Genomic DNA, 22831 nt, shown 5'->3' with positions numbered 1-22831 from the left:
CTAGAGACATATTTCTTCTCCTCCTACTCTTCTTTCCCCCCCAAAAAGATAGCTCATGGACTGGAATGCGGTGCAGTCCAGCCCTAGTTCCCAGCAAGACTCATCCATGCTTGCTCAGGGAATCTTTTTTTTCTACTGACCTACAAATTCTGTAACAGAACAATGTATTTGCTTTGTAGGATTTGCTAGAGCTTCTCATTAAGACGGACAGAACTTGGCAGAAGACCAAAGGGTTCCTTCCGATCTCTCAGAGGCTTCCTGAGAGCACAGATGGATGAGCGAGACTCAGCTGGCCCTGAAGCAGGAAGAGGCCATGACATCCAAACTGGGAGCAGTGGGGGATTCTGGGGAAACTCTGTGCAGAAGATCCTGGGTGAGGAGGACACCCTCCGCTCAGAGGTGCAGAGCCAGCAGTTGAGGCAGTTCTGCTGCCAGGAGGCCAAAGGACCCCGAGAGGTTTGCAGCCGACTCTACCACTTTTGCCACCAGTGGCTGAAGCCAGAAAGGCACACGAAAGCTGAGATGCTGGATCTTGTGATCTTGGAGCAGTTCCTGGCTGTCCTTCCACCAGAGATGGAGAGCTGGGTGAGGGAATGCGGAGCGGAGACCAGTTCGCAGGCGGTGGCCCTGGCCGAAGGTTTCCTCCTGAGTCAGGCAGAGGAGAGAAAGCAGACAGAGAGAAAGCAGGTGAGAAGAGACCTTCCTCTGGATACTCCCAAGGGGTTCCAAACAGGACGGAGAACATCCCATAATGCTCTACTGTTGGCCCATTCTTTTTCTGGGAAGGCATCCATGGAATCAAATCTAACACCCTTCAAGTCTTTGTCATTCTCTTTCTAGTATTTCTCACCATTCATTCTCTGTTTTGAATCCTTGTTTCTTTCTCAGGGAAAGGATCTCTTTGCAGAAATGGACCTGGATTCCTGTGAGGCAGAGAGGCCTCTGTTGGACACCAGAGAGAGGCCAATGGGTAAGGAGGAAGGTGGTTTTTCTTTGGTCTCATTCTGTTGGTTTCCAACTCATCTGAGGGTTCTTTTCATCTTGTTTTGGGGGAGACAGTTGGGAAGAAGGGTCCAGAGGAGGGGAGATGTATTTCTGCACAAATAAACATATGAAATGGGCACAAACGTCCAAATACTCTCAGTAGGTAAGTCTTTCTGAAAGGCCCATCTGTAGTTAGAGATGCCCTGTTTCACCTGTGAGAGATGCAGGCACTCCTGGCGTCCTGCTTACCTTTTTTCTCTTGCAGGTGGCAGAAGGATGCCGGCAAGACCTCCTGATCCTCCTTTTCATGGGGGCAGAAGGGAAGCAGCGGCTGTGGAACCAGATCAGGTCAGGGGAAGCTGCCTTGTGGGGACAGAGGCCGAGGGATGGAGCAATGTCATGGACTGGTTGGGCACAGAGGAATGGTGGGAGGAAGCAGCTGGGGAACCAGGAAGGGAAGATGGCTCACAGCTGAAGGAGTGGAGGTGGAGGGAGGATGAGTGATCAGAGGGAGAAGTCTGGGAAGAGGAGGTGTCAGAAGCTGAAGGGGTTGTAGGGATCAGGTGAGATTGCTATGAGGATTTATAACAAATATAGAGTAAGCCATCTGTGTCAGCAATGAAAGCATTGCGTTGACTGGGTTTAAAGTATTTTGATATGATTCTTGATCAATCTACACCTCTGCATCTCTGGCCATTTCCTCTGCTGGCCATTTCTCTTGTCACGTACACAGCCCAGTTGCTTAGACAGGCAGGCATCCTGGGCCATAAAGATAGTGGGCAAGTTTCTTTGATGTAGGATGTTAATCTTAGGGCCAGGAAGCAGATCTCACATGAAGGTGATAATGATTGCTGTCTTCCTGGCCATCCTTATCATATGTATTGCTTGTTTATCACCTCCGGGGTTGCCAAATGCTCTTATTTGTAGTTCTGTTCTTTGTTTACCCCGTGCTTAATTAGTTATGGTAGTTTAACTTTCTCCCCACATGGGTTTGTGGAAATGCTCAGAAGAAATCTGATTGGTTCTTACGAACACTCTGTAAAAAGTTCTTTTGTGAATAAAAACTACCTGAGCCAAGGTCTGCACATGGACAGGCACAGAGAGACACGATTATATGCACCCTTCCCAGAGTCTTGCTGGTTCAAGTCTCTGTGTGTATTCTTATTAATCAGAGTTCAATCCTTTCTTTACTTTGTGAACGCCTCAAGTAAATACCCTTCCTTTACTTTGTGAACGCAACAAGGGGTAACAGGGTTTGGTGAGGTGGGAGACTCTGTGGCAGAATGCAGTCCAGAACCAGAGGCAGAAGAGGAAGGAGGCAAGTGGGAGGAGGGAGGTCGGGGGCTCCCTCTCCTAGTGCCAGAATCCACCCTCCCTGCTTGTCTCTCAGAGCCAGGAGACCCCCTGCAATGCAGGAATCTCTGCTAGATCATACAAGACAAATGACCATCCAAAATAGGCTTATCTTATTTCTAGACTGATCACTGAAAGCAAAAATTGGTTTCTAAGCAGTGGACAAATGAGAACAAATAGTGGTCTGGATTCACCTAACCAGCCCCATCCGCTACAAAATGGGGCCTGCCCCCCATTTCTCCCCTCCCCCTCTCCATGCCCCCATGAACCCCTTGAATTTGGCTCTAGGGCATTGGGAGGGAACCTTCCCAGAACAGCACACGAGGAGAGGAGAAAGTGGATCCTTCCATCTGCCCAACTGGAATGCCTGAGTAGGCAGAATGACTTGGAAAACACAAGGTGGAGTACCAACTATTTGCACAAAGACAAATACCCATAATTAAAACGCAGAATAAAATAAGCATCCATAAATAAAATGTGCAGCAAAGCAATCCTATTGAAACAACACCGCAATTAACAGGAAGGAACCAACAGAGCATTGTGTAGCAGATCATATTTCTGCTGTCTCAGAGGACATTTCCCTTTTTCTTTCAGGGTCCAGTCTCCTTTGAAGATGTCGCTGTTTGTTTCACGGACGAGGAGTGGGCGTTGCTGGATCCTGACCAGAGAGCTCTGCATAAGGACGTCATGGAGGAGAATCGTGGGATCGTGGCCTCTCTTGGTAAGGCTCCCTGTGGGATCGTCCTATCAGAATGGAAATTCAAAAAATACCTCTATGTGACCAACCTCATATATTTTCACAGAGCTCAACTGTGGTCCCTATGACACCTGGGAACATAACACCCCCCACAATAAACAGTAACTTACAGTTTTTTCTTTGAACAATCTTCCTAAATTATTCCTTTTTCTTCCACGATTGGGCTGGCCTGAACTGTTAGTTTCTGTGTGTTGCCACTGGGAGTCACAAGACTCTGTTTACATTCCAGAGACATTCCAGACTGCTGGAAGTCTCACGGAAGACAGGAGATGGATGTGATGTTACTGGTTTCCTGTTCCTTTGTTTTTCAGTTGCTCTCTGCTCTCACAGAGAGAGGATGTATTTTTTTTCTGTCTGCGTAGCTTAGCAATAAAACCCTTAGCATGTAGCTCATATTTCTCGTCCTTCCCTGTGCTGGATTCTCTGCGTAATGGGGGAAAATGTGCCTGGAGTCTTATCAGAGGCTCAGGTCGCTAATTATCCTTGGAGGGGAATCCAAAGGCTCGACTGGAGGAGTCACTCGATCGAACGCAACTCTGACAAGAACTGCCCAGGCCATCTTCAATGTCAGCTTCAGAATTGTTAGGAAAGATAAGTTGTGAGCTTTAGAGCTTACAAGGTTAACAGCTTAGAATATCCTGCATCTGGGGAGGAGCTTTCATAACAACCGGGAAAGCTGTTTCTTTGTTCTTTCTGACTTTCGTTTTCTGCTGAGACAAGGAAGACGCAACGTCTGCATCTTCCGATGGTTTATCTTGCTGAACATACAAAAAAGCTGTTATTTTAGAGGAAGAGCAGTGTATTGGACTCTGTATTCTGCAAGCTCACACACACAAGCAGCACTTGCTGTGCCGCTCTGCTACAAGTCCGGGAATTCTGGAGCTGTGGAAACGTACCAGACAGCACATACGTAGCTTCAGGTTTTCTGTTATTGTATTTGCTCCTGTCAGTCTTGGGTTGATCAAAGAAATGACTGACAATGGAGATGGAGGGGATGCCATGGTTGGGCCAAACAAAATTCATCCCAGAGAAGAGCTAGACTTATTGAATCTCAGGTAGTAGTAGCAGTGATGATGATGATGATGAAGATGTTTTACAAACTTAATCTTTTCCAGAACAGGACTGCTCTTAAATCAATGTAACACTGTAGTAATAATAATATTTTTTATTTATACCATGCCCATTTGGCTGGGTTGCCCAAGCCACTCTGGGCAGCTTCCAACACATATATAAACATGAAGCATAAATAATAATAATCTGATCCCATATAAAAAGAACATTAACTTTAAAGTGAACAACTCCTCCTAGTGGCCAAAATTGTGGAAACCTTTTGTGAAAAGTGTATTTCTGAGGTTTGATGGCTCATAACACCACTTTTGTGTGGAGTAATACCATAAAATCATATATCAATGGAAAGATAATTTAATGAAGAATGTAATGAAAGAACTTTTATGAAGGAGTATTTATTAGAACAGCAGTCATAACTACTGGTAACCTTTAGCTTGAATTACGGCCTTACAATGCCGTCTCATGATATGAACCAAGTTTTTAGTTCTGCGGCTGTAATAAAGTGAAACCAAGATTAAATTATTGCCTCTGTTAATTGGACTTTATTGCTGGGTTGCTTCTGACTAACAAGTTTCTTTAGTCGGTTCCATAGATTTCTGATTGGGTTAAAGTTTTGGCTATTCCCAGGCCATTCCAGCAGTGAAATGTCATTATCTTGAAAGCACCTTTTGCACACAGCAGCAACACGACATGGAGCGGAATCCTGTTGAAATAGAAAATAGAATACACACACACACACACACACACACACACACAGACACACACACATATATATATATGCTTCAGTATCTGGGAAAAGATCACATGTGGAACGCTTCAGTTTGGGAGCAAGTATTTCATTTATGCATTTTGGGGCATTTCCATTTCCATTAATGACGCAAATTCTGCCCACACCTTTTGCTGCCATGCAACCCCAGATCAACACACTATCTGGGTGTTTCACGGTTGGTGTAATGCAAGTAGGATGTACCGTAAATTTCGCTCCATAACACGCAGTTTTTTCCTCCTAGAAAGTAAGGGGAAATGTCTGTGCGTGTTATGGAGCGAATGCCTACAGATGGCGGGGGAATCTGCTGCAGTCGTGAGCAGTCCGTGGCTCGCTTTGAAACAGAAAAGCGGGTGTAAGTGGCTCCTGTCAGCTAGCGGAGCCGGGGAGGAGGGAGAGAAGCAGAGCGGGAGTTGGCTGCTTTAAAACAACCCCTGCTCTCTGTCCCTGCCTGCAGTTTTCTGCTGTCCGATTTTGGATTAGCCACTGTAGGGGCTGTGTGTGTGTGTGTGCTTGAGCTATCGTTCTCCTCCTCCTGCTTCCCCTTCACTCTCCCAGCACCCCTGCAACTTTAGAATTGACACTCCGTGTGTCTGTGAGGGATCGTTCTCCTTCTCTTGCTTCCCGTTCACTCTCCCTGCGACTTTAGAATTGACACTCTGTGTGTCTGTGTGTGTGTGTGTGTGTGTGTGTGTGAGGGCTCCTTCTCCTTCTCTTGCTTCCGTTCACTCTCCCTGCGACTTTAGAATTGACACTCTGTGTGTCTCTCTCTGTGTGAGGGCTCCTTCTCCTTCTCTTGCTTCCCGTTCACTCTCCCTGCGCCCCTGCGACTTTAGAATTGACTCTGTGTGTCTCTCTGTGTGTGAGGGATCGTTCTCCTTCTCTTGCTTCCCGTTCACTCCCCCAGCGCCCCTGCGACTTCCAGCGCCCTGCGACTTTAGGGCCAGTTCTCTCTCTCTGTGTGTGTGTGTGTGTGTGTGTGTTTTGACCTCACTGCGCTTGTTGGGGGAGAGTGTTGGTCACAATTTTTCTTGATTTGTCTCAAAGTGGTTATTATCGTGGTTTCCTTGCCGGGGAGGACGGAGAGACGCAGAGCCTGCTTGTTTTAAAGGAACAAAGCCGGAGAGGAGCCTCTCCTGCATTATTAGTAGCATCCTTCTCCACACCCCCCCACGCGTGCTCCTTGTCCCTTGAGTGCTTTTCCTTCCCTCCCCACTTAAAACGTGGTTACAAAGCACGGATCCACATGGATCCTCAGGTGTTTTGCACTGGGTCACCCCAAAATTCACCATCAGATCACATAGCATGTCCATGGCTACAGCCTGCACCAAAAAACACACGCACCCACTGTTTCATGGGGACGCAATGGCGCAAAAACGTGGTTACAAAGCATGGATCCACATGGATCCTCAGGATTTTTGCATTGGGTTACCCCAAACTCACCGTCAGATCACATGTCTGTGGCCACAGCATGAACCACAAAAATCATACACCCACTGTTTCGTTTAGAATATTTTTTTCTTGTTTTCCTCCTCTAAAAACTACGTGCGTGTTATAGTCAGGTGCGTGTTATAGAGCGAAAAATACGGTACATCATCTCTGATTCTTCTCCTTGCGTATGTCATGCCATCACTACCAAGCAAGGAGATTTGGGTCTCATTGCTCCAAATAACACTGTTCCGTTGTTCTGCTGTCCAGTTAACATGGGTTTAATCTTTTCAACCTTTGCTTGAGAGATAACAATGGCTTTTTCCTTAGAATTCTAGCATTTAGACCAGTCCTTGCACTCAACTTCACATTACATTGTGCCATGTCATCTTGTATCCACCCAGATGATATTCTTCTGTCATGCAGGGACAGTCTCTCCATTCTTCAATCGTCACTTGCCTTTGTGCACCTTTTCCTGCCTTTTCTGGTCTGATTTTAGAGTGACTGAGTCTCTTATACCTCTTCAAAAATATAGAAATGACAGCTTTGGTTATGTTTTTTCCTAATCTTTCATCAATTTCTTCAAAACTGTAGCCTTGTTCACTTAATAGTGCAATTGTACATCGCTTTCTGGGTGACAAGTCAACTCTTTGTGCCATTTCTATAATTTTATTATGTTTTACAAGAACACAAAAACCAACCAACTAGATAGCAATCACACAAGACACTAACAAAAGTCAACCTAAGCAAGTTGCGCTTCCTTTTTCTGGTTATTTGGCTATAACATTAGATAGAATATGGGTAAATGAAGAAATTTTGTTGAATTGCATTCTTGATTAAATTATCTTTCCGTTGATATATAATTTTATGATACTACTCCAAAAGAAGTGGTGTTATGAGCCATCAAACCTCTGAAATACACTTTTCCCTAAAAGTCTTCCACAATTTTGACCACTACTGTATATCAAACAAAGCAGCAGTCAACAACCAGCAGAATCTCATAATAAATATGTTGGTTAATGACAAACAACAAAGGTAATGAACACCTCCCCAAATACCTTCAGTTCTTCTCCATTTGTTCCTGAGGCTCTAATCCCTTTTGTCTCCATTGCAGACTGTGATGAACCGGAAATCGAGAACGACGGTGACCACGACAATATCCCCAGAGAGGAGAGGCCACGTAAAAATTTGGAGTGTGGTGAAAGCTGCAGAAGGAGCTCCCATTCCACTTCCCATCAACAAAATATATTTGGGAAGAAACTCTATCAGTGCATGGAATGTGGAAAGAGCTTCACTCATAGCTCCAAACTCACTTCCCATCAAAGAATTCATACAGGGGAGAAACCCTATCAGTGTGTGGAATGTGGAAAGAGCTTCAGAAAGAGCTCCTCTCTCATTTCCCATCAAAGAATTCATACTGGGGAGAAACCCTATCAGTGTGTGGAATGTGGAAAGAGCTTCAGTAACAGCTTCTCTCTCACTTCCCATCAAAGAATTCATACAGGGCAGAAACCCTATCAGTGTGTGGAATGTGGAAAGAGCTTCAGACGGAGCTCTGATCTCACTTCCCATCAAAGAATTCATACTGGGGAGAAACCCTATCAGTGTGTGGAATGTGGAAAGAGCTTCAGTCACAGGCAAAGTCTCACTTCCCATCAAAGAATTCATACAGGGGAGAAACCCTATCAGTGTGTGGAATGTGGAAAGCGCTTCCGTCACAGCCACAATCTCAATTTCCATCAAAGAATTCATACAGGGGAGAAACCCTATCAGTGTGTGGAATGTGGAAAGAGCTACAGGAGGAACTCTGATCTAACTTCCCATCAAAGAATTCATACAGGGGAGAAACCCTATCAGTGCATGGAATGTGGAAAGGGCTTCAGTAAGAGCTCCAATCTCACTTCCCATCAAAGAATTCATACAGGGGAGAAACCCTATCAGTGTGTGGAATGTGGAAAGAGCTTCTGGAGGAGCTCCGATTTCACTTCCCATCAGAGAATCCATACAAAGGTCGGAAAAAACATTATACAGCTTTAGGAACCAGACAAATCTGCACCCTTATAAGCAGGCCTTTGGCTGATTGACATCTAATGCCCTTTTAATGTGTGGTGTTTTGTGTTTTTATATTGTGTTTTTCTGTTGTAACATTCCTGAGGCCTGTGGGTGTAGGGAATAGGCAACAACTCTTAAAGGCCTAGGGGTCTTTGCCCTCCCCCCAATAAAATATTTGAGGAAGCCACCCCCAGGATTCCCCCCCCAACACAAACTTTTATTCTTCCACAACTTGCCATACAATTTCTCTCTTAATTTTCTCTCTTTAAATAAATAAATAAATGTACAAAGGTCACAAGAAAAACAAAATACAAGAAAATACAAACATGGACAGGTCCCATCTTTGCGGGCCACACACAAAACTTGTTTTGAAGCAGGGTTTCCCATACTTGGGTCCCCAGCAGCTCCTGGACCACAGTTTCCATCATCTCTCCCCATTAGTCCTGCTAGCTAGGGATGATGGGAGTTGTAGGCCAAAAACAGCTGGAGACCCATGTTTGCTTTAAAGGGAAACTAGGCTGGCCCTGTTACACTTTCTGCTGGCTAATTGGAATTTATAGATCTCAAAACTGAAGTTTATCGGCACTTCAACCTCTAGGGAGCTTCTAGGTGTTTTCTGTACCACCTAGAGTACCCACAGACTTGTGGCTTCTACTGGCAACACACATAGGAGAACAAATTTACAAAGTAACAACACCAGGCAGGTGTGGCAAGGTGTACAAGAATGAACAGGGTATAAATCCAAGGACTCCCTGGCAGATGAGGGAGGGGCATCCCTCGCAGAGGGTTTGAATGCCTTCTTTGCCCGTTTTGAAGTAACATCTGCAGCAACACCTGTTGAGGCTTTACCAACAACACCACCACTCCCTGTGAAAGCTTTGCCATCATCACTACCATTACCATCATCAGTACAAAGGAATGTAGTAGTGTCTGTGGAAAAAGAAGAGATGAGGAAGGTGTTAAAGGGAATCAACCCAAGGAAGGCCACAGGGCCGGATGGGGTAGCTGGAAGGGTATTGAGAGACTGCAGATCAACTAGCAGGAGTTTTCACTGGGATTTTAAATCGATCCCTAGCCCAGGCTATTGTTCCATCCTGCCTAAAGTCCTCTATTATCGTTCCAATAGCAAAAAAATTAACCCGGAAGATCTGAATGATTTTCGTCCAGTAGCACTCACACCTATAATCATGAAGTGCTTTGAAAAGCTGGTACGAAATTATGTCATTGCCTGCCTACCAGAGGGACTGGACACATTCCAATTTGCTTATAAAACAAAAAGATTGACAGAGGACACTGTGGCGATTGCCCTCCATGCCATCCTTGCACATCTGCTCTAGACCCATTCCAGTCCGGCTTCCGCGCTGGTCATGGGACCGAGACGGCTCTGGTCGCCCTAACAGATGATCTCCGCAGGCAGCTGGATCGAGGCGGGTCAGGGCTGCTGATTCTTCTAGATCTGTCAGCAGCCTTTGACATGGTCGATCACGAACTCCTGGACCACCGCCTTGCCGACGTGGGGATCCAGGGCACAGTCCTTCAATGGCTGCGCTCGTTTCTCTCTGGTCGGGGACAGAGGGTGGCGCTTGGGGGGGAATTGTCATCACGCCACTCCTTGGTGTGTGGAGTGCCTCAGGGTGCAATTCTCTCCCCGATGCTTTTTAACATCTTTATGCGCCCCCTCGCCCAGCTTGTCCGGAGTTTTGGGCTGGGTTGCCATCAGTATGCTGATGACACCCAACTCTATCTGTTGATGGATGGCCATCCTGACTCGGCCCCAGACACGCTGACCAGATGTCTGGAAGCGGTGGCTGGATGGTTACGTGGGAGCCGGTTGAAGTTAAATCCTTCGAAGACAGAGGTCCTTTGGCTGGGGCGGGACGATATGGGATCGAGGGGGCAACTCCCATCTCTTGCGGGGGTGCAATTAGTGCCAGCACCGTCCGTTAAGAGTTTGGGTGTAATCTTCGATACCTCCCTCTCTATGGAGTCGCAGATTACAGCTATAACAAAGGCGGCATTTTTTCATCTCCGCCAAGCTAAGCAGTTGGCCCCTTATCTCTCTCGTCCTGACCTAGCCACTGTGATCCATGCGACGGTCACCTCCAGACTGGATTATTGTAACTCGCTCTACGTGGGGCTGCCCTTGAGACTGACCCAGAAACTCCAGCGGGTGCAGAATGCCGCGGCGAGACTCCTTATGGGGTCTTCGCTGCGAGAGCACATTCATCCGGTATTATACCAGCTGCACTGGCTCCCGGTGGAGTACAGGATCAGGTTTAAGGTGCTGGTTTTAACCTTTAAAGCCCTATACGGCCTAGGACCCTCGTACCTACGGGACCGCCTCTCCTGGTATGCCCCACAGAGAAACCTACGGTCTGCAAATAATAACATCCTCAAGGTCCCAGGCCTCAGAGAGGTTAGGCTGGCCTCAACTAGAGCCAGGGCCTTCTCGGCTGCGGCTCCAAACTGGTGGAATGCTCTGTCACAAGAGACTAGGGCCCTGCGGGACCTGACATCTTTCCGCAGGGCCTGCAAGACAGAGTTGTTCCGCCAGGCTTTTGGTCAGGGCGCAGCCTGACTCCCTCCTCTGGCAACCTGCACAGAATTTTGTTTAATCGGTTGCCATCAATTTGATTTTAACTAATTTTTATAATGAAATATTTTTAGAATGTGTTATTATTTGATTGTTTATTTGATTGTTGTTAGCCGCCCTGAGCCCGGCTTTGGCTGGGGAGGGCGGGATATAAATAAAAATTATTATTATTATTATTATTATTTGGAGCAGCGGGGGGGGGGGGGGGTTATGCCAAACTGCTTTTTTTAGATTTCAGCTCGGCATTTAATACTATTCTACCACAACGTCTGATGTCTAAACTGGAAGATCTGGGGTTTCCGTTATCACTTTGTGAGTGGATATTGGACTTTTTGTCAGACCGCCCCCAGAGGGTTCGGTTGGGCCCTTATACCTCTAATATGCTTAAGACTAACACAGGAACACCACAGGGATGCGTACTCAGTCCACTCCTTTATATTCTCTACACGTACGATTGTGTCGCTACTCACCCTAGTAATAGGGTTGTTAAATTTGCAGATGACACAACCGTGATTGGGCTCATCTCTGAAAGGGAGGGTGAAACGGATTATAGAGATGAGGTGGAGCGGCTGACAGAGTGGTGCAGAGCTAACAACTTGCTCATAAATACAAGGTAGACAAAGGAGCTTGTGGTGGACTTCAGGAGACAGAAGAGCAACGCCCAGCCACTTTTGATTGATGGGGTCTGTGTGGAGAGGGTAACAACGTTCAGATTTTTGGGCATTGAATTACAAGAGGATCTGTCCTGGAGTGTCAACACAAGGGGGCTTGTGAAGAAGGCGCAGCAGAGACTGTACTTTTTGAGAATACTAAGGAAAAACCATCTTCCGCAGAAACTGCTGCTTGCCTTCTATCACTGTGCCATTGAGAGCGTGCTCACTTATGGCTTATGTGTGTGGTACGGAAGCTGTACTACCCAGGACAGGATGGGGTTGTGCAGGGTTCTTAAGGCAGCAGAGAGCATTGTTGGCTGCCCACTTTCCACCTTAGAGCAGATTTATGCCACAAGGTGCCATAGGAAGGCACTGGACATAGTAAAAGATCCATCGCATCCTGGTCACTGTCTCTTTGAGCTCTTGCCGTCGGGACGGAGATACAGGACGATGAAGACAAGAACGAGCCGTTAAGAACAGCTTCTTCTCCAGAGCGATCTCGGCCCTGAATGGGAAGCCCGGACTTTGAAAGTCATCTAATCTCCCTTGCTGTATTATACTGTATTGTTTAATTAGTGTTTTTATGGAGCAGCCAAGTAATTTCGTTGTCCCCGAAGGGGGCAATGACAATAAAGATATAAAAAAAAAAAAATGAAAGAGAAACAAGGGACAGGAAAAAAACTGGAAAGGGCGATACCAAATGGACACAGGTAGGGGAGATGGAATGCTAGAAGTGTTCTCCAGGGCAAGGGGAGCTGCTGGGCTCAAAATTTTACTTTCACTGCAATTGTAGGCATTGCCATTCAAATGGTGTGCATGCATCATGTGATTGTGCAAGGAGAGCCTTACCTGGCCCCCCACCAATATTTTATTCAAGTCAGCATCACTACTTGAGAAGTTCAGGATGTCTGAATTCAGGGGTCAGGACACCCATGGAGACAAGTTACGTGAAAGATAGTCAGCAAGTAGAATGCGCTGAGTTCAAAAATGCTGAGATCTTTCAGTCAGCTCTGGGTAGTCTGTTGTATCTGTCCCAGCGGAGCAGACCGGACATTGCTTTTGTACCAATCTGCTCAGCAGGGAAGCTACAAACCCCAGTGTGAGTGCCTGGAATGATATCTAGAGGGTGCTGCGTATCTGCAGGATACCAAGGATTTCTGTCTCAAGCTGTCAGCTAAGGGTGACTCCAAGCTGGCGTGCAGGACAGATAGCAATTGGGCGAATCTGGCTAACAGGAAGTCCGTATCTGGGATGGTGGTAAGGTTTGGGGACTCTTTGATTGGGTGGAAGTCCTGGTGTGCTGGTCCCGGGGGTTAATCAAGAGGCAAGGTCCGAGTCCAGTCCGTGGTCAATGAAGCAATATGAAGGCAGTCCGTAAAAGTCGAAAATGGGTGCAGGGTAGGGTTCAGGCAGGGACTGGGCCTAGCTGGCTTTTATATCTCCGGAGGCATAGGGTGGCCCTGATCCTCAAAAGACTCGCCTCTCCTGGCCAGGAGGCGAGCACTCCTCCTGCGGGATCTTAGTTCCCTCCACCTCTCTGCCCTAAGCCTCTGCAGCTCAGGAGAGGCTGGAGGGTTACCGGACCCAGAGGCAACCCCAGCATCCTCTGACGGGGCTGAGAGTGGAGCACCTGCAGGCAATGGGTCCTCCATCACCTCAGGAGCCAGAGCAGACTCAGCTGATGCCTGCACCTGAGGATCCAGCACAGGTGAGGACCCTTCAGGCTCATGCCCCAACCCTGGCTCAGCTGGTTCTGGAGACGAGGAATCCTGTGCAGGTTGGGATTCCTCAGGTTCAGCATCTGAATCCGAGTCCCAGGCCATCACACCCGGAAGCAAAGTCTCATTGTGCTTTCCTTTACTGAAGCTGAATTCAGTGTGCTGTCTGAGCTTTGCAGGGAATTGGAATTCTATATTTGTTTGGTTCAAGAAATCTGCAGGGATTGTTGTTTGCCTGTCACGGTGTGGGAGGACAATCAACCCTGTCTGAAGTTGGCAGAGTCTGGGCAGTTTAAGGCCAGAACCAAACACCTAGACATCCGTTTCCAGAATGTGTGTCAGAGTATCCAGTTAGGCTTGGTGAGATTGCAGTACTGTCCATGCCAGAAGAACCTGGCAGATGGGTTCATGAAAACTTTGAGCTTTCAGCGTCATGGGGAGTTATGTAAAGGTCTGTGTTTGGGGTAAGTGGTGAAACTTACGAGCCCCCAGCAGTGCAGGACGAGAGGGGGTGTGATGGGGAATCAGAGCTTACGGGCTTAACAGCTCAGAACCCATCGTCCTGCCTGTTCTGGGGAGGAGCTGTCTCCAACTTCTGGAGAAGCTGTTTCTTTGTTCTATCTGACTTTCGCTTTTGCTGCTGAGCAAGGAAGCAAGATAACTGCTGTCTCAGATGGTTTGTTTATTTTTACTGTTCTGCTATAAATAAAGCTGCTAGTTTAGAAGAACAGCGTGTGGACTCTTATCTTCTGCAAGCTTACACACCAAGTGGCTAGCGCTGTGCACACTCTGCTACAAGTACGGAAAGCTGAATGGAACACAGGGAAGTGTGCCAGACTCCACAACACTTTGCACCTCCAAGGAATCTTCACCCAACTGGTGGGTCAGACCCTTCTGTGGTGTAAATGTGGTGAGCCAGTTCCATCTTCCACAAAGGTTTGCCTTAGCCTTTGTACTGGAACAAAGTCTGTGGCCCCGATTCCTGGGCCCATAACCATCTAAGGATCATCCTACTCGCATGTAGGACTCTGGCAGAGACACATGCCCGACTGGCAGTGAGCACTCAGGGCTGATTTCCTTCAGAATGGAGGTTTGATCTTCTTGCAGTCCATGGGACTCTCAAGAGTCTCCTCCAGCACCATAATTCGAAAGCATCAATTCTTTGAAATAGTACCTCCGCATAAAAACTTTGCTTCAGGATGAGAACAGAAATTGTGCTTCGGCGGGGCAGCGGCAGTGGGAGGCCCCATTATCTAAAGTGGTGCTTCAGGTTAAGAACAGTTTCAGTTAAGAACGGACCTCTGGAATGAATTAAGTACTTAACCCGAGGTACCACTGTACCATTTTTACATTTATTTTAAAAAAGGTTGATTTTTAAGTCATGGCAGTGTGTGAGCAAATACTCCACATCTCCCAAGCTTTCAGGAGCAGGACTAAGGGGTGAAATGAACCCCCCCCCCCAGATCCCCAAAGTTTGAGGGAAAGGGTCTATCGCCCTTCTTCTTATCAGTTATTTCCACCTAAGAAATGGGAAAAAAGCAGCTGCTCATGTTAAGTGCTGGGTTTGTTGGGGTTGAGATTAATGAGCTGACGATGGTATGATATGTCAGCAATGAATATTATTTGTTCTTATCTGGAAGTGAAGTTACATTTGAAACAATACAGAAGTAGTCAAAGGGAATTTCTTAGGAAGTCTTTTATTCAGTCTCACCTACAATCATGTGTGCTGAACACACAGAAACACATAATGTGAAATTACTCCAAATAACACTCAACACATGCAAGCAGATTAATGGAATAGTACACATGATTTCCCCACTGTCTTTTTAAAAAACATTGTTTTTATTTATTTTCATGGTACAGAGATAAATTTTGAGAAAGCAATAGTTACAACAGTAAACAACAAATAACATGTCCTGATGAAATTGCAGACTTTCATCTTGACATGTGTTAAAGTTTCATTTGATTATTTTAAAAGATCATGCCATATTTTCTCATGAGTGATGGGTGCAACAGTCTTGACAATATATGTATTCAATAAACATTTGCCACCTGTTATAAAGGGAATATGGAATGTGTAGCCCAACCTTCTTGATTTCCCCAGGCCAACAAAATTTAAGATACTTAAATTGTGGTGCCCAGAATTGAACACAGTATTCTAGGTGGGGTCTGACCGAGGCAGAAGAAAGTGGTACTATTCCTGCCCTTGATCTGATTCTGCCTTCCGCCACATTGGCCTCTGCTCCCTGTTTGGTGTCGTCTGCAAATGTGATGAGCATCCCCTCAGTTCCTTCATCCAAGTCATTTATAAAGACGTTGAACAACAACGGGCCCCGGACAGAACACTGCAGCACTCCTCTTGTCACTTTTCCCCAGGATGATGAGGAAGAAGAAGAAGAAGAAGAAGAAGAAGAAGAAGAAGAGTAGTAGTTTGGATTTGATATCCTGCCTTTCACTCCCTTTAAGGAGTCTCAAAGCGGCTAACATTCTCCTTTCCCTTCCTCCCCCACAACAAACACTCTGTGAGGTGAGTGGGGCTGAGAGACTTCAAAGAAGTGTGACTAGCCCAAGGTCACCCAGCAGCTGCATCTGGAGGAGCAGAGACGCGAACCCGGTTCCCCAGATTACGAGACTACCGCTCTTAACCACTACACCACACTGGCTCTCATGGAGTCCTCTTTGGGTTCGGTCAGTGGAATCCCTCTGTTACCTCGTTCAGGCAACATTTTACTAGCTTCCTCACATAAATATCACAGGGGACTTTGTCAAAAGCCTTACTGAAATCGTGATGCACTATTTCAACAGCTGTCCCCTGACCAACGAAGTTTGCATCTCCATCCAAAAAAAGGGGAGGAGAGAGTTCTCTGGCTTTACTTGTTTTTGAGAAAGCCATGCTTTCATCCTGTTTATTTATGTTGTGAAATCTTCAGATGAAGGGCACATAAATTTTAAAAATGATAATAAATAAGGATACTGACAAGCTGGAACATGTGCAAAGAAAGGCGATTTATTTATTTATTTTGTATACCACTCGATCCAGAGGTGCCAACTAGAATAATATATTGGTGGGGGGCAAGGTAAGGCCCACATTGCACAATCAATCACATGATGCATGCACACAATTTGAATGGCAATGACTATAATGGCAGTGACTTTTTTAAAAAGTAAAATTTTGGATTTCCGGGGGAGGCGCCTCCAGCAATGGCAGAATTCCTCTGACCGGGAGGAATCTGCACCGTAGAAATCTGGGTCTGGCCGCCACGGCGAAGGCGGAGACCCGTTAAAATCACAGGCGGGAGAAGCCTGTGAACGTGGGATTCGGCGGGCACCTTTTGCGCCTCCCCCACTCATGGGGAACCCCGGTTTTGGGGGCTCCGGAGCGACGTGGGGTGAGCAGCGTGGTGCATCGAATCGTCTGCTTCTTCCACGGAGCGAAGCCGCATAGATGTTGCCAGAGAGCGCTGACCTTTTCCTGTGGACAATTTAACTTTAAAGTAATTACCCGTGAGTAGAGCTGAAACGGAAGAATTGGATCCTTTAAAGTTTAATTTGGTATCATAACGGGGAGGTTCAAAACAGGAAGTCCGCCTTCCCTTTTTGTAAATAGACTGAGGCAACGAAGTTGCAAGCTGGCGTCCTGGAAGGTCTTTTGTAAAAGATCAAATTTCCAACAGTAAAGAACATTAAACCCCCTCTTGGAGGCAGGAGAAGAGAGAGGGAAGTTGCAGATTGAGTATGCCTGCGGGAGAGAGCGAAGAGACTTAAAACACCGCTGCTCTGACCCTGGAAACGGGCTGCTAGTAAGACTGATGTTTGTTTGTTTTTTGGAATGTTCATTGACAGCGCTTAGAACGTTCATTGACAGCTAGCTAAATAAGAGAAATACATTGTTTCTACTGTTTGCGGTTGTTTTTTAAAAAAGGAGGAAACTAACTGAAAATTGAAACTAACTTCGGATTATTGAAACTGTGTTTAAAAGAGGACATATTGACCGATACAGATACAACCTGTTTTCCCCTAGTGGAAGCTTTTGAAATTGGTTACTTTATAGGAGCTGGGCTAGGGGAATTTCCAGCTGCATAAGAAAAGTGCGAGACTTTGGCATTGACCTTGAATCTCTTAAGTGTTATGGCAAATGGAAAGGAAAAAACAGATGGGATGTCAACAGAGGAGGCCTTAATGGCTGCATTATTGAAAATAAACGATTCGCTGGAACAACTCCATAAGAAAACAGATGCGATAAATGTGAAATTGGATGTTGCAAATATTGAAACTGATTTAATTGTAGAAAGTTTAAATAATTTGGGACAAAAGGTGAATACCAATTCAGAAACCACCCAGAAACTGATACAGGAATCTACTTTGAGACGGCAAACTGCAGATGAAGTCAGGGGAAAAACCCTTGCTGCTGAATCCGAAGTAATACAACTGGAGAGGAGAGTCCCATCCATACAAAGACAACTTGATGAACATAAGCTGACATTCGTTATGATTGAACTTAAAGAAGAACGGATGAATTTGAGGGCCAGAGCCCTATCTGAATTGGAAAAGGGAAGCCTGATAGAGTTTCAGGAGGCGACAGGACTAACATTGGTTGAGAGAGGTATTGGTTGAGAGAGGCACATTTTTAAAGGGCATTAGATGTCAATCAGCCAAAGGCCTGGTTGAAAAGCTGGGTATCAATCTTAAATAGTTCATTAATTTGGTAATATTGAAGCCAATTCACTTTATCTTTAATTTGTTCAAATGGTTTTAATTTAAATCTCTCAGCATCCTCTATCAATAAATCTGATTATCTCAAACACTTATTCTCCATATTTAACTTTTTTTGTGCCTGAGATTCCATTGATGAAATCCATTTGGGTGTTTTTCTTACCAAAAGATCCTGATATCTAATCCATACATTATAAAGCACCTTCCTGATTATATGGTTCCTAAAACCGCTATGGGCCTTTATTTTATCATACCAAAGATATGCATGCCATCCAAACCTATTATCCAGTCCCTCTAAATCCAAAATACCTTCATTTTCTAATTTAATCCAATATTTAATCCAGCAGAAGGCCGCAGCTTCAAAATATATCTTCAAATCAGGCAGGGAAAAACCTCCTCTTTCTTTTGTGTCTGTAAGTAATTTATACTTAATTCTCGGGTTTTCCCCCTGCCAGATAAATTTAGACAAGGCCTTCTGCCAATCTTTAAAACATTTAACATTATCAATAATAGGTACAGTTTGAAACAAAAACAACATTTTCGGCAATACATTCATCTTTACTGCCGATATTCGACCCATAAGTGAAAAATTTAAATTTGACCATATCTCTAAGTCTCTTTTTACTTCATTCCAGACTTTGTACAAATTCAAATTTTTTGCTGTTAAGTTCACACCCAAATATTTAACCTTCTTCGTGAATACCAGGCCTGTTTTTTAAAAAAGGGTTTTTCTTTCGTCTTTATCTAGATTCTTTTCTAATACTTTAGTTTTGCTCTTGTTCAATTTAAAACCTGCCAGCTGCCCGTACTCCTGTATCATCTCCAGTGCTTTCATTACACTGGCCTCTGGATCCTGTAAAGTTAAAACCAAGTTGTCTGCAAAGGCTTTTAATTTATACTGCTTAGATCTTACCACACTGCCCTTCACTTTCTCTTCTTTCCTCAACATATTCAGCAATACCTCCAGGACCAAAATAAATAGAAGAGGGGAAAGTGGGCACCCTTGCCTGGTTCCTTTTGAAGGAGGACCTGGAGGAATTTTACCCTTATGCTTTTCATATAATCAGTTATCCATACAATCACTTATCAGTTATCAATATATTCATATATATTCATATATAACCAGATATTTCTACAATGATTTTATAATCCATGTTTGAATCGTGAAAGCTTCTGCTTAGCTTAATAGCAAATTGCTTAGATCTGAGAAATCTGAAATGAACTTTGTCCCAGTACCTTCTTGTTCTCTCCCTATCTCACTGAACAAGAAGGGGGAAGCAATAAATTTGATGTGCTGGCACATTCCCCCCCCCCCTTGTCCAGACAGGATCTGGGCTGTGAAACAGGAAGATGCTAAACCGCAGAATGTCCCTTGTAGCAGATGGCCGCATAGGAGCTCAACAGCCAAAGTTCCTTTCTGCCTTAAGTTTCTATTTCTTGCAATAAATCTAGGGGAAAGGTTAAGACTGCATGTTCAAACTAAAAAGCAGAAGTTGGGAGGAAACTCTTTACATGGCCAGGAGAAAGGCTTGAATGCGCTCGCTGGCTTATTTTTTGTTGCTGTTTGCGATGTATCTGATTATGTCATATCTGTGATGTATGTACTCAAGGTATAAAGCCCCTGGGAGCCAGGGCTTGGGGCCCAGTCTTTTGGAAAGGATTCCACTGGGTCAATTATTGCTCAGCAATAAACATCACTTGCTTTTTCTTCACTGCTGTGTCTGCCATTTCTTAGACTCTATTTGAGTTGGTCACTGACATCTTAAAATCCTTGCAACACTTTCTCCATTTTAATTTCCTCCAATACCACATTGTTAACAATGATTAATGTCTTTTTGTATCTGTTGGCTTTTAGGCTTTGATTTTAAATTCTTTTCTTTCTCTTTTATTTGAGAAAGAATTTTTCCTTTTTTTCCTTTTGTATCTTTTTCTTTATAGCATTCTGTTGTATGAGGAAACCTCTCATAACAGCTTTACTAGCATCCCAAATGACTCTTGCTTCTACCTCTGTACAGTGGTGCCTCGCAAGACGAAAAGAATTCGTTCCGCGAGTCTTTTCGTCTTGCAATGTTTTTTGTCTTGCGAAGCACGGTCCGTCGCAACTGCGCCTCTTCAAGCGGCTTTTTAAAAAAAGCGCAAGACGTTTTCGTCTTGCGAAGCAAGCCCATAGGGAAATTCGTCTAGCGAAGGAACGCAAAACCGAAAAACCCTTTCGTCTAGCGAGTTTTTCGTCTTGCGAGGCATTCGTCTTGCGGGGCACCACTGTATTTATATTTAATTCAAAGTAATCTTTTAGAGTCTTTTGGGCCTTTCCCACCACCAAATCGTTCCTCAACAACCCATCATTCATCCTCCATCTGAAGGAATCCTGCAGATACAATTTCATTACAAATAACACTGCATTATGATCAGAGCATGTCCTAGCACATATTTGAATTTTTGATACCCTTGGAGTTAAATCTCTGGTAATCCATAAATAATTAGTTCTTGAAAATGTTTGGGGGGAATTTGAAAAAAAAAAAAGTGTAATCTTTCTCAGACGGATTTTGTAGTCTCCATATATCTGACAGCTCATATTTATCCACCATCTCAAAAAACAGTTTTGGAAGTCTGCCTCCATTTTGTACTTTTTGTTCTTGTGATTTGTCCATTAATGTGGAGACTACTCCATTCAAATCTCCCATCAATATTATTTTGTAATCCAAAGATTCATTGAGCTTCAAGTCCAAGTTCCTAAAAAAGTCCACTTTTCCATCATTTGGTGCATAAATTCCCAATAAAAGATATTTGTTGCCTTGTGCTGTAATTTCAACCGCAATGTATCTCCCTTCCTCGTCCTTAAACAAAAGCTTGGGGTTCCATTTTTCTTTAATATAAAACACCACTCCTCTTTTTTTTACCTTGTCTGATGAAATAAAGTCCTGTCCGAGTTTTTTATTCTGTAAAATTTTTCTATGTAGTCTAGTAACATGGGTTTCTCGTAAACAAATTATATCCAAATTGTTTCTTGCCAAGGTATGGAAAACTCGGCCTCTTTCTTCCAGGGAATTTAAGCCATTAACATTCCAGGAGTAAACTCTTTTAGGGTCCTTCAGCCCCTACAGCCAGAGAAGGGGAACTTTCCAAACCGAGCTCTTTTGCGTTTTTCTCCAGAAATCTCTCCTCTCCTACAGTTCTGATTTTCTGTTTCCTCCCTTGAAATTTGAAGGAAAGACCCTTTGGGAATTCCCACCTGAAGAAGATATTTTTCTTCCTTAGGGCAGTTGCCAGATCTGAATAATAACTTCTCAAAGATAAAAAAATGTTGTGGGACCTCTTGGAACAAGATCACCGCTTTCCCATCTATCTTTAAACTTTTTTTATAGTGATGTCCCAATATCGTGTCTCTTTGTTCCTTTGTTTTAAAAATCACCATACAGTCATGTGTGATTTTAGAATAATAATAATAATAATAATAATAATAATAATAATAATAATAATTTATTATTTATTATTTATACCCCGCCCATCTGGCTGGGCCTCCCCAGCCACTCTGGGCGGCTTCCATAAAAACCAAAAATACAGTAAAATATCACATGTTAAAAACTTCCCTGCACAGGGCTGCCTTAAGATGTCTTCTGAATGTCAGGTAGTTGTTTATCGCTTTGACATCTGCTGGAAGGGCCTTCCACAGGGTGGGCGCTACTACCGAGAAGGCCCTCTGCCTGGTTCCCTGTAGCTTTGCTTCTTGCAATGAGGGAACTGCCAGAAGGCCCTCGGTGCTGGACCTCAGCGTCCGGGCAGAATGATGGGGGTGGAGACGCTCCTTCAGGTATACTGGACCGAGGCCGTTTAGGGCTTTAAAGGTCAGCACCAACACTTTGAATTGTGCTCGGAAACGTACGGGGAGCCAATGTAGGTCTTTCAAGACCGGTGTTATATGGTCTCGGCGGCCGCCCCCAGTCACCAGTCTAGCTGCCGCATTCTGGATTAGTTGTAGTTTCTGAGTCACCTTCAAAGGTAGCCCCACGTAGAGCGCATTGCAGTAGTCCAAGCGGGAGATAACCAGAGCATGCATCACTCTGGCGAGACAGTCTGCAGGCAGATAGGGTCTCAGCCTACGTACCAGATGGAGCTGGTAAACAGCTGCCCTGGACACAGATTTGACCTGTGCCTCCATGGACAGCTGTGAGTCCAAAATGACTCCCAGGCTGTGCACCTGGTCCTTCAGGGGCACAGTTACCCCATTCAGGACCAGGGAATCCTCCACACCTGCCTGCCTCCTGTCCCCCCAAAACAGTACTTCTGTCTTGTCAGGATTCAACCTCAATCTGTTAGCCGCCATCCACCTTCCCTTTTTAGGACCCTTTTTAGGACCAAATCTATATGCTTTATCAATCCACAAATTCAATTCTTCTTTTGAGATCTCCCAGTAAGTTGAAAATTCCTCAATGAGCCAACCCTTCAAGTTATCCTGTTCCTTCTGGACCACTCCCCTCAGTCTCAGATGAGCCTCGTTCTCCTTTAATTCCAAAAACGCAATCAAATTTAACGCCTGCTGCTGGACAGTCTCTAAATCCCGAATTCTTACCATTTCCAGTTGTGTAATTCTTTCCTCATGTGAGGTAATGTTGGACCTCACTGTCTTCAAGTCTTCTTTCAGTTCAGAAAAGTCACTCCTCAAGTCTTGAATGGTTTTTTGATTCCCTCTTACTTCTGTTTTAATTTCCTGAAGAAATTGCATTACTGATTCATTGAGCTTCAATT

General features: G+C 44.8%; 2 protein-coding genes across 4 annotated transcripts in view; one reads left to right on the top strand and one right to left on the bottom strand.

Moving 5' to 3' along the window:
• Positions 1-8595, top strand: part of LOC310705173 (uncharacterized protein) — an 82473-nt gene extending 73878 nt beyond the window's left edge. For all 3 annotated transcript variants that reach the window (XM_083499713.1, XM_083499714.1, XM_083499715.1), the window contains exons 2-6: positions 180-687; positions 889-970; positions 1250-1332; positions 2932-3058; positions 7471-8595. In XM_083499713.1, coding sequence (XP_083355839.1) covers positions 271-687; positions 889-970; positions 1250-1332; positions 2932-3058; positions 7471-8393 — 1632 coding nt within the window. In that variant the 5' untranslated portion in view covers positions 180-270 and the 3' untranslated portion in view covers positions 8394-8595. The remainder of the gene's footprint in view (positions 1-179; positions 688-888; positions 971-1249; positions 1333-2931; positions 3059-7470) is intronic.
• The window catches only part of LOC310705005 (uncharacterized protein), a 149744-nt gene that overhangs the window by 43007 nt on the left and 83906 nt on the right, over positions 1-22831 (bottom strand). The gene's annotated exons all lie outside the window — the stretch shown is intronic.

The sequence above is a fragment of the Podarcis liolepis genome, assembly GCF_965112155.1.
Source record: "Podarcis liolepis genome assembly, chromosome: 4".
In the NCBI taxonomy this organism is placed as follows: Eukaryota; Metazoa; Chordata; class Lepidosauria; order Squamata; family Lacertidae; genus Podarcis; species Podarcis liolepis.
Note: the sequence above shows the minus strand (reverse complement) of the source record. Positions and strands in the feature narration are given on the sequence as shown.